This window comes from Cygnus atratus, chromosome 1 (genome assembly GCF_013377495.2).
Source record: "Cygnus atratus isolate AKBS03 ecotype Queensland, Australia chromosome 1, CAtr_DNAZoo_HiC_assembly, whole genome shotgun sequence".
NCBI lineage: Eukaryota > Metazoa > Chordata > Aves > Anseriformes > Anatidae > Cygnus > Cygnus atratus.
The window spans coordinates 1762629-1774895 of NC_066362.1; the positions used below are offsets into that span (position 1 = coordinate 1762629).

The following is a 12267-nucleotide window of genomic DNA, read 5'->3' on the forward strand; positions in this document are numbered from 1 at the left end:
GGAGCTGGGGCCAGAGATGAGTGGTAGCTGAGGGTGTCCCTGTCCCAGGATACTACAGATGTTAAAAAATGCCATGAGTCTGAAGGAGACCGGAGAAGTTCATCGAGCAGAAAACTACTGAGGAGGCACAAAACACTAAAAGCATGTCTGAAACAGCTGTGGAAGGTTCCAGCATGGGTCCTCTGCTCTTTGCCAGTGGCCAAAACCATTGATTACCACCTCTTGAACCCACCAACCTGGCCAATTTTCATCTGTGATTTCTCAGCCTCTAAATGAGACTGCCCGGGAAGATGCTCTGGGATCCCATCTCACCCCAACACCACTGGGTATCTGCATTAAAAGGTGAACCAAAAGCACTGACCTTTTGGCAACACAAGGGTGGATCTGGCCGGCCTGTTTCCTCCTTCTGTAAGAAAATGAGTGCAGGTACAACACAGAGTTGGGATCCGCAGGAGAAAGGACTGGCCACGTCCTCATCACATGTAGCTGGGGTGAGAGGAGCCCTGGGGCTTCATGCTATACCTTAATTCTGCTCGGGTGCTGAGGGCCTGGGTACGTCTTGAAATGAAGAAGAAAAGAGAAAAGTGTGAGAGCAGGTGGAGAAATATTTCACCCCTTGAGCCATGGGAAAGGAGTCTCGAGGACTCATAATTTTTCACCCTTAACTCCTGGAGATAGGTCTTGCTCTCTTAAATTTTGTAAAATCAACTCTTTGCACTTTCCATTTCTGGCTTATTATGTTAAAGTTGGAGATGTAATTGTGCAGGTATGTCAGAGATGTATGTGTTTGTAAACGCACTCAAGTACTCTCACATTTACACACACATACCAGTATCTTCTGTTCTCTCAGGACACAAAATACCCCTGTCTCATGCTGCTTTCTCCATGAACCAGGTAATTATATTCCCTCATTGATTAAGTTTGATTTTCGCCACTTCTGTGTTGTGAGCATCACGTTTCCCTTGCCAAATACGAGGAGAACACTCTGCTCTGCCAAGAAAGACAGCCTCACCTGCAGCTGTTTCTTGCTTTATTTATTAATATTTATCACTAAACTTTCACCCCCCCACCCAGATTCATCATGATTCATCATGATTTTGCACGGTGAGAAGAGGCAAGTAGGGGTTCCCTTGCGTCCATGTGTTTGAAGACAACCTTGTATCAGGCTGTCTCACTCACCGCAGATCCAGATGGGGATTTCAGAGCTCCTGAGGCACCAGGGGGATGCACCTGTGACAGAACCAACAAGGAAGGGTCACTGCTCCCTTGGGGATTACACCGGTGACTCTGCTCATATGCAATGGCCAGCCCAAAGCCACCGCGGTGAAACAGGGTCTTTACCATATGTCTGTCCTGTTGGGCTGATCTCCTGGCCCTCACGTGCCTTGGGAGTGCAGAGCCATCATCCAAATTCGTCTTTTCCTGCAGGAAAGGAAACACCACCCTGCTGAGCACCCAATGCTATTATTTATTCAGGACCATGCAATTAACTTATCGCTATTTCAGAGGAATACCTAAAATCTTGCAACTCTGAACTCTAAATGCTTCCCTGAAGCACCCATGCCTGGGTAACATATCTGCTGTGCATTTATTGTACCCGATATATCTGACTGCAATAACACAACTGTTGATGCCTGATCACTCTCCTCGGTCATCTGCCTCTTGCTGATGTTTGCAATGCTCATGGTTTTGGCCGGTACATATTTGAGACACACACAGTAAAGCTTGTACAAATAGTTACTGGCCCGAATCATAAACTGCTTGTAATTTTCCATGTTAGCAACAACAAATTATCTGCTTGCTGTTGTAAAAATTATAATATTCCTAGCTGCTGGATATCTCAGTGTACAGCAATTATTCCCCGAGCCACACGATGGAGGCACTGCAGATCAGCTTTGGCAAATATTTTGATACGAAGGCAAAAAGCAATGGAGTGATCCATAACAAAAGAAGGCTGGGCACCTCCTTGCACCCAAACCTCAACCCTGAGCCCTGCCAGGAGCATGGAAAGGGGAGAAGAAAATCAGGATGTTGTGCAGATACTTAGCACTATTTCCACATGATCATTTTCAGACTCAAAGGTTGATCTCACAATTTAATCTAGAAGTATATTTTGAGACTTTTAGATGGCTAAAGTTAAGGAAAAGTAAATCCTAGACAAAGGACTTGTAAGAAGTGCTGGTTAGTCTAGCCCCAGACATTATGTTGGCAAGTTTGCAGGGCTGATAACCTTGTTTTGTTGGATTCAAGTAGCTGGATGATAGTTTCACTAACTGGCTAATAAACCCAGGAAGTTTCTGACTCACTGAAATATGTAAGGAAAAAAATATTTTGGACCAATTAAAATTGAAATTCTTTACTGAAATGTAGTGAGGTGCAAGGAGGAGGAATTAAAGACCCGTCGATGATGTGCTGGCATAGATTGCTCACGACTGCCCATCTTGGGTGGCTTTTGTCCATCCTGCACTGGGTCGCAGCTGATCTGCATGCAGAGCACATGTAAAATGTCGCTGATGTTTCACATGGGTCCACGTTCATTCTGCAGACATGCGAAGAGCGTCACAAGGAAAAGGCGAGGCAAGCCCATGGGTTGCCAAGACCTCGCCGAGGTTTGGATGGCGACCCATATGCATGCGATCTCATAAAGCTGCCATTTCCAGGGGTGGTGGGAAATTGCTGGGGGTAATAACTCTCCTCCATTCTGCTATTCCTCCGCAATTTTAGCAGTTTCCAGCTCTGAGATGCCAGCAATAAGGCACCTCACAGAAAAGTGGAGAGGCTGCTGCTTTCTAAAGCAGTGATTTGCTGATGGCAGGTGGCAGTGTAAAAAAAAAAAGAAGAAGAAATAAAAAGAGACAAGGGAGAAAAGGAGGAGTAAAAGAACAGATACAATTAGGACAGGAAAGAGAAAAATGGAAATAAAAGGGGGAGGAAGAAATTCTCCTGCAAAGAAAGAGGAACAGGAAAGATAGAAACAGCAAAGAATGAAGATATCAAGTGAAAAAAAATTAAGTGACTTTGGTTTTATCCACATGGAGACAGCCAGGGACATTTATCTGAATTAACCCCGAAAATGAGTAAGTTGAACTGCAGGGAGGCTGGGAGATGGAGAGGGCAGGAACTGACCAGACCAGTCCCATAGTGCCGAAGAAGTGGCTCATCCATGGAAAGAGCAACTGGGCACTGCTTCTGGCATGGGCACGTGTACCTGGGCTCATCCTGCCTCTTTATGCCAGTTAATTTGCTTCCCCCATTAACTCCTGCCAGCCAGAAATTGCACCTCTGAGATGAAGCTCTTGGGCTATTACAGAATGCTTTTCTCCAGGGCCCCACGAACCTTTTAACAGGTAAAATTCGTGATTACAGCTGCTGCTGACGGGGAAACAAGCGGCTCCATTTCGCTCTCTTTGCATCACCCTGCGATGCGCGCAGGGATCTGTGCTGCGGGGAGAGGGGCTGCTCCTGGCTCCCTGCCTTCCACCCATGCTTCTTCCTCCTCTGGAGGATGAAGGGGATAAATGGGGCAGGAGATCATCTCTATAAACCCAAAGTGTGAACTTTTGGTTAAAAAAAAAATCTGATCTTAGGTCTCTGGTGATAAATGAGCCTGCAGTTTTGTGGCTCTGCTCCTCACCTCTCATTGGCTTTAAAAAAATGAAAGTGCTATCTCAAATGGGATGCAAAATCTGCTTCTCATCCTTGGAATGCAGGGATTAAAAAATTAATTATGTCTCTGATTGCTGAGGACAGTAAGACTTTTTTTTTCTGCCTCAAACCCCTCATCCTTCCCAGCACCATGGCCACAGTGTTTGGGCACATGGATGCATTTAGTTCCCTGAAACCAGACAAACAGGGGTCACTCCCTTTTCATCAAGGAGGAAAATGCTGGGCCTGTCATGGATCTGATTTATTAAATCACTCCATGCAGGGGGCATGCGTGAAACCATGAGGAGCAGAGCTGAAGTCCACAGCTTTGTATGGAAGTACAGATTTGGGATGCCCCAATTCCAGGGTCCAGGTCCCTAGGGACTGAGCTCTACCTGCTTGTGAGAGCGGGGCATCAGACACAGACACAGACACAGATTTCTAGGTTGGAAGAGACCTCAAGATCATCAGAAAGCTCCTATCTCAGCTGGCGTCCTACACCCAATCGAATGAGAAGTGAGAGGTTTGGTGTCCATCCTCTGCATTTCCAAATCTCTCTCCAGCTTAGCCATGGCCAGCAAAGGGAAACGGCGCATGCAGGAAGAGAAGCAATACAAAATGTAGGATGTGGGCTGAAAACAGGCTCCGCAAGCTCCTAAATCCCTGCCCTGTGACAGCAGCTGAGGGATGCTCGTTGCACAGACCACAGTCTGCAGGGCTGCAGCTTGCACACACACACACGTGTGAGTGCTCGTGTGCGTGTGCTTGTGCCGGGAGCCCTCTCGTGGCTGCTGCCACAGCAATTGTTCCAGCTTCGTGAGTCAGCGCCATGGCAATTTGCAAAGCCAGGCAGGAGACAGCTGAAGCGACGGAGCAGAGGCAAGTTTCCAGCAGACTGCTCAAATCAGAGCAAGATTTCCTCTTGACAGGGTCTCCCCGCTTTCAGCTACCTCCCCCATCGCTGTTCCTAGAAATATCCTTGCTAATGCTGTTCCTAGCAGAAGCTGCACTTGAAGCTGAAAGCAAACATCCAAGGGATTTTTCCACTCAGGTTGCGGGCATCCTGCCTCCAAGTATTTTCAAAAATAGCCTTCCTTCCATCACACAGCAACATATCAGATGGAAAAGTGTTAAAGCAGCACTGAGTGAGTGCGTTTGCCCTCTTTCCTTCCCTGGGGCCGGTGCCACTCAGCGCATGGTGTTGGGGTAGGGTCTCCCAGCCAAGCTGGACTTTGCTTTCAGGGTTAAAATGCTGTGAAGAATGAAGGGTGCTGGGTTTGGTACAAGTCACTGAGCATAGAAGGGCTCGCAGAAGAAAATACCTGCCCAGGAGGGCAGAAATAAAGAGTGAATTGGGATGTTAGGGCTCAGACAACCACACTGCAGCAGCACCCCAAGTTAGTGCCCATCCTCTGAGCTGTGACAACTGCTGCTGCCAGCCTGGATGTGCCCTCTGGCTTTGCTGCAAATGCTATGGCGTGACTTAGAGGGTGCATGCATGTGCCCTTGGAAGGCTGCTGCACCTCCTGACTATGGAAGGAACCTCTTTCTGTGCTATCTCCCCTCAGCTGAGGTGCAGTAACTCATCTCCTGAGCTTTTAAGAGGCGAATGTCCTGCAGACCTTGGAAGAAGAGTTAAAGTGAGTCATCCTACACCAAGTTTCCTCTGGGACAGCCACCTTGGCTCAGCTGCCCCACAAAGGATTGCTAAATTACAATTCACTCATGTAGAAATTGGCCTTTTTTTTCAGCAAAGTGGGTAATTAACCAACAAAACAATTTTCCAAGGGCTTGGGGACGGGGGGGTCCCGCTTCCCTGCCCATATACAGAGGACAAGTTTGGCCATCAGCCTCCTGCCCAGGTCCCATGTCCAAGCAGTGGCCTCCTCTGGGGATCTGGGGATCTCAAAGCACTGGGTGTGAGACGAGCATCCCAGTTCCTTCCAGTCTATCACTTGTCTCCCCACTGGTCTAGCACCCGCTGCTACTAGGGAATACATACGAGGCTGGTGTCCTCCTGTGGCTGTCCTTCCATCCTCTCCAAGGACTTGAGAAGCTCCATGGATTGGTTTCCTTGCAGATCATCTTCGGGGTGTGTGGAGGGCACAGGCAAGCTCTGCAGGGGATGCTGGATGAGTGACAACACAGTCTTACTGATTACCAGAGTGGAAGTTGGAAAGGAAAGACTTTTCCAGCCTCTGAAACTGATTCATGCAGAACTCCTTATCCTCTACCTAAATTAGCCTTTTACTGCAGCAAAATAGAGGCTGAATGCACAGAATTGCAAGGGTTTGTCCACTCAAGCTCTTCAAAATGTAATCCCATTGCACCTATTAAATCAGCACAAATAGGAATGTAATTAAAAGTCACTGAACAGGCATTTACATACACTGCTGAGAGAAGTGTTTGTCCCTTTCGAGTCTCTCTTCTTCCTTCTCTCCTCCAAGGACTCGGGAGTGTTCCCCAGGGGCTGGTACTCACCAGCAGATGGACCCTGGGGAGAACAAAAGCAGTTACTGCTTTTTGCAAGTCAAGACCTCATCCACAACACACTGTTTTTACAAGCACTGCAGTTTATTCAATAACACACTCACAGACAGCAGGACAAGGCTGAAGAGCCAAGTTACCATGATCCCTCTTGCACCTTACTTGGGAAGTGCCAATGACTTTGGGCTGGGGCATACTTCAGGGGTCCTGATGGCTCAGAGGACTGCCTAGGGGCTCTGGCCCCTTTGCTCCCAGCTTTTTCATTGAAGCCCATCCTAAACAGGGTGGTCCAGGTGAGAAAAGAGTGTCTCCAACCCTTCCAGCCAGATTTAGGGGGGCAGAGAGGAGGAATGGTGCTCCCACAATAATGTAAGTGAGCCCAGTATTTTGACGAGGAGAAGGGGGCAAATGTTTTGCCTCTTCTCACCTGGAATCCAAACCAAGGCTCCCACGAGGAGGTGATCAGCCCCTTCTCACCCTGCCCTGGCTAAGTGGCCCAGGCCATATAAGCATACTCCGAACCCCCATTCATGGTGGCAGAGACAGTGACAACATTTGTGGAGTGCCCTGACCCGCAAAGATGAGCAAAATTCCATTACTGTCATAGGTCCATGCTGGTATCTGAAAAGCCATGTCTCCTCTAGCATATCACTGAGTACACCACAAAGTCCTGTAGCTTCTTTCAACACAGACTACATAGCACACGCTATCTTACAAAGGCCATCTAGTACATGGTGTGACCAGTTTCCAGATGCTGTCCCTAATAAACCCAACAGAGCCAGCTTTGGTGTCTCCATATCCCAAATACCAGCATTGCTGGCTCCAGGCTTGCTGGCACATGTCTATTTTCAGTCTCTTGAGTCCTCTGGTGCAAACACACTTACTGGTGAGCACTTCATTCCTCTCAAGACCCTAAAATACAGTCATCCAGGTTGCAATGATCTGGAAAAGTAAGGCGTCTCACCCAAGATCACAGTAAGAGCCTGGACAGAGGGGGGATGAGCCTGGCCCGACCTAAGTGCCTGAGCAACTGGGTCATCGCTGAACCAACCACAGAAGAAGATAAAATCATCAGAGCTGCCTCCAAATGCTCCCACATCTCTTGTGCTCCAGATACAGACAACATTTCCTACCAGTGACCAACAAGGTTTTATGGAGAGTGAGTCACTTCTTGACTGTCATAAAAGAGGATTAAAAAGCCTCACCTCAGCTGTTGTTACTGTTTACTGGACTCTCTCTTATCAGGACTGTCTAGTATGGGCAAATTAAGAGCCAGGACTCATCCAACAGCTATGAGAGGTGGCCTGGATACAGCCTTCTAAATTTATTCCTGGAGGTGTGCTGTAACACGCAAGAACTTGGGTCCAGGACGGAGATTAAGTCTTATCACTAAAATTTGTAATTCCCACAACCACAATCTGTTATTTGCAATTGCAGAGGATGTAGGTGACTAGATTATCTCTAGCAATTAGCCTGGTTACTCAAGCAAATGAGGGCTGTGGAGTCATGGCAGGAAATGGTCCTTGGGCAATCTCAGCCCAATGTGACAGCAGGATTGGATCCATCCCTGCCAGGGCAGGAGACACACGTAGACTACAGTCTCCACATGGGGAGAAGACTCAGGATGAGTTCAACAGACATCAGGCATGGGGAATAGCTTGAAACCAGCCAAAAACCTGCGGTCAATTTTACTCAGAGGACCAGAAGGAGCAGTGCTTGGGTGGAGAGGGAGGGAGGATGAGGGATCAGCAGGAGGATCATTGCTGGAGCATGGACTGGGAGCTCACAGGCATCTGGCACACATCAGATGTGTGAGCTCTATTATTGCTGCAGCAGGCTGGGTGGACACAAGTACAGATCTATGTGACTACATTTCATCAGCTCTGCTGCTTGTTGTCACCTTATGGGGTCCTTCAGACACCAGCACCCTAAACGGAGGCTCCGCTGCCAGGCTCTGTGCTTCTTCTGTCACCTCGCTGCTGGCCAGGGCATCAGGAGAAATATCAAACACCAGCGAATCCTGTAACATCAAAAACAGTGGCTTGTCAAACTCGAGCTCCCAGGAACCACAAATGCAAAAAGCTGGGTCTTGATGGCTTATTTCTGCCCATCACCCCGGCATGCTCTGTCCCACCTGCTGGCCTTCCTGTACCAGGGTGGAGTGAGAAGGCAACCAGCCCCTACTCGCCATTTCCAGGCCTTCTTTCCCAATTAGCTTTGTGTCCCTGGGATCCCTCTCACTTTTGAGGCCACCCTTGTGGTCTCTTCTTGTGCTTTATTCTGCTTTTCTCCTCTCACACATCCACCAGTCCATCAACCCCCAGTCTCTCGGGGCATGAGGAAGCTCACAGCTTCAGATGATGGCTTCTAGCTACCACCATCAACAGCAGGGGCTGACTGATTCTTTCATTTCCACTGAAAACCAGGTGCTTTGCAATCTCAGCAGCTTAACCAGTAGATCCAAAATCCTGGTGAGAGCCCCCAGCCTCTTCCAGATTAAGATAGCTGCAAGTCACCATAACCTGCTTGATGACAGAGGTGACCCTGAAGCCTTAACTGATTCATTTCCTTCTAGGGCCCCCTGAAGATGATGGATACTCACGCCATGTTTAGCAGTCTGTGGAAGTGTCTGCTTTCTCCTGGAGGTCTTGCTTGTCCTGGAGCTGCCCAACTGCTGCACCAGCCCATCCAGCCCATTCCGCAGCAGCGCGTTGGAGAGATCCTTCAGCAGTGCCAGCTGCCAATGGCACGGACCATTCAGGCAATGGCCTGCTGTTACTCTTCCATCCCCAAGACACAACAGTCCAAGAAAAGCCACCCCAAAATGATTGTTGATGAGTTTCCAGTCAGCTCACAGGTCATTAGTTAGGCATTGGGTTGCCCAGGGAGGTGGTGGAGTCACCGTCCCTGAGGGTGTTCAAGGAAAGGTTGGACGTGGTGCCTGGGGACATGGTTTAGTGGGTGACATTGGTGACAGGGGGATGGTTGGACCAGATGATCTTGGAGGGCTTTTCCAACCCTAATGATTCTGTGATTCTATGATCTGGCCTTGACAGCCAACAGTTGTTTTAAATATAGGTGCTTAAGGTTTGGGCATCTAGGAGCTGATTGATGGTGCTTATGCAGTGGCTCTCCCCACTGTAAATAGATACCCTACACCTGGTTAAATAAGCCAGTTCCTCACCTCCCTTGGTCACATCTCCAGAGCTCACAAAAAGGAGCTGAGGGCAATGAGCTCAGCAATAAGGGCCTAGTTGGTAGATACTAAATGCTGAGGTTCATCACAATTCCTGAGCTTGGTGGCTACCTTGAGACTGGAGAGGGAGGCCACCAACCTAGCATGGCCGTATTGCACAGTGATAAGTCATGATTATTTGTGCTGTCAGCAAAGGAGCAACCCAAAGTGGCCTTTGCACTAAACAAGACGTACAACATGGCCAAAGCACCAGAGGAACCTGGGGCTCTCCTCTTCCTGGCTGTGCAGATCCAGCACTGCAGTACACTCCACAAGCCAACCCAGGTGGCAGCACCAAGCTCTGAATGGGTATTTGGCATTGCCCAGAGAAATTGTGGATATCTCATCCATGGAAGATGGAAGCCATCATGGAAGACATCATATCTTCTTGTGAGTGCTGGACTCAGAGGAGCACACATCATCTCCAGAAGACCAGAGTGGATAGATGGAAAAGCTAAATTGCAATCACCTTGTCAAAAGGAAGGTCAAGGTGTTACCTACCTTAATACCATTTTCTTCAAAAAGTCTCTCCAGATCCTGCCAGAAGAAAGAAAGATAAGGACATGACTGAAGCCCAGACCCAAAGAGCAGAAGAAATGCCCCCTGCTGAGCAGCAGCCTGACTCCAGTGCCCTGGGAAACACAGCAGGGAGAGGAGCAAATGGCATTTCCCAAAGGACTGAGCACGGTGATATCTTTCCTCCCCTTTCCAGCCTGAAAAGCTGGCCACACAGGTGGCAATGGCTAAGCCTGGAGGCATACACAGGGTCCCCTCCGCCATCCCAACCCCATGCAGAGAGGGAGGTGTTGCTAATATTAATATGCTCCAAATTTTTTTTTCTTTACCTTCATTTCCACTCCTTTTCCTGGTGGACCGGGCTCTCCCTTCAAACAAACAACAACAAATAATTAAGTCATTCCAACGAGCACCAAGAATGGGTGGAAGTCTGCCACCATCCGGCTCCATGACCCCAGACAAATCTCTGTTGGCTCACAGAAGGGTTTGAATCCCACCCTGCTGCATGGGCTCCTTTGCTCCTCTACCAGACTCAGCCAATGTCTGTGTTTTTAGGGTCAGGCTGGACCAGAGCTTGACTTGAGCATCACCAAAGAGGTGTTTGGACTGGAACTTTGCACCACCCCTGTATGGGGGGATGTGGTTTGCTCCAAGTTAGGATGGACAGTCAGGCCTGGGCTATGCAATTCTGCAGTGAAGGGAGGGAGAGAGACCAGAAAACTGATCTACTTGTGCAATGCCCACTGAAAAAAAATATTTAACAAGCTCCTGCGTTTCCACTTGTCACGTATAAATGCAACCAGAGGGTGACCCATTGCTCTGGAGGCAATCCTCCTTGCCACAGACTGAATCCACTCCTCCATTTCTCAGCTATGCACAATGTGTGAAAAACAAAGTGCAGGTGGCCCCCTCAATGCCACTGGTGCTGCCACTGCCATGGCTGGAATTCGTGTGGTGGTGGCAGCAAGGCAGGGGGTGGCCAAGGTGCTCCCAGGAACGGCGGTCCCTTCTGGGGGTGGCCCTCCACAGGGCCTCCACAGGGTCCTGGTGGCCCTCCACAACACCACGCACAGTCTGGGTCAAATATCTCTGATGGGTTTAAGTTGCAGGGATGGGTTTTCCGTCTCTCCTTGACCAGCATGATGTGGGTCTCCAGGTGAGTTATCATCAGCCACTGCCATGGATGAACTGCTGGATGAGCTGCAACAGCTTGGGAAGTCCCGTGGCGGGGCAAGGAGCGTCTGATGGGACCAGGGGCTGACCTGCCTCTCTGACGGACTTCATTTCACTGAAATCTGCTTTCTGCACTGACAGATTCCGGTGGAATGAAGGGCGTCAGGAAGGCCCCAGTTGTGCTGCCACTGCCATGCCAAGGTGTGCTGGGGCAAAGGAGCCACATCGTGGGGACATGCTGGATAAACTGGGTACGTCAGGACATCTACCTGCACTCACTAATGTTTCTTTCTGCACCATTTTCCTCTTCATTAGTGGAGCAGTTGGTCCCACCTCTAAAGATCTCTAGGTGAGTGTTGTGGCAGAAGCCTTTTCTCTTTCCATTCCTTTCTGATGTGATCTTCAAGTTGCAGGAGGGGAGGAAAGAAAGCAAATACCCCAAGCATTTTAGAAATGTATCCCATCCAGCTCCTGAATAACATCTTCCTTCCTAAATGTCATATATTTACTAAATTGAGTTGTAGGGCTTACATCACTGTTACCACAAGTTTACGAGCCCAGCTCATAACGCCTGCTTTGAGAAACACAACTTTTTTGGGGGTAAGAAGAGATCTGAGATGGGTGCTCTTCCCCTCTGGCCAGCCCAACACAAAGATGCCTCCACACATTCGAGCACCTACCTTTGGGCCTGGAGGTCCTCTTTCACCTTTCAAACCATCCTTCCCGCGATCCCCCTGCAAGCCAGCAGGAACACGTTAGTTCTTCGTCCCCTCTAAAATTCACAGTGGTTTCATCATGCTTTATGGCTTTTCACACCTACTGGCCTGTGCTGGCCTCATTCTAACAACATCCCTGTCTTTTCCACATGAACCAACCAGCCTTTTCTTGTAACTATCTTATTAATTCATGTAATTAAGGTAAATCTGGAGCAACTCTGCTCTTCACTTGAAATATGCTACCTAAGTCCTTAAGAAGGTTTTGCATCCCTGAGAGCTTTTCTGTTTATTCTTTTCCCCTCATACCTACTTGGGCTAATAACGGTATTACTCCTCCTCACAAACTAAAATTCACTTGGATTTCTTTGCCATCACAGCTTGGCCAATGAAGCAAAACCTGGCTATCTTATGTAGGGTTTGGGGAGGGGACAGACCCATGATGATACTGCCTGTGGCTCTTGTTCTCCCAGTCTTTGCCTGTGACCGAGTCCTGTG

General features: G+C 48.7%; 1 protein-coding gene across 1 annotated transcript in view; it reads right to left on the reverse strand.

The window, feature by feature from the left end:
• Positions 1-516: 516 nt before the first annotated feature.
• LOC118258074 (collagen alpha-1(VII) chain-like) overlaps positions 517-12267 on the reverse strand; it is a 56664-nt gene continuing 44913 nt past the window's right edge. Inside the window, exons 49-58 of the mRNA XM_050708067.1 lie at positions 11737-11790; positions 10213-10251; positions 9869-9904; positions 8735-8869; positions 8033-8152; positions 6035-6139; positions 5648-5761; positions 1342-1422; positions 1180-1230; positions 517-558 (exon numbers count right to left, since the gene is read on the reverse strand). Coding sequence (XP_050564024.1) covers positions 517-558; positions 1180-1230; positions 1342-1422; positions 5648-5761; positions 6035-6139; positions 8033-8152; positions 8735-8869; positions 9869-9904; positions 10213-10251; positions 11737-11790 — 777 coding nt within the window. The remainder of the gene's footprint in view (positions 559-1179; positions 1231-1341; positions 1423-5647; positions 5762-6034; positions 6140-8032; positions 8153-8734; positions 8870-9868; positions 9905-10212; positions 10252-11736; positions 11791-12267) is intronic.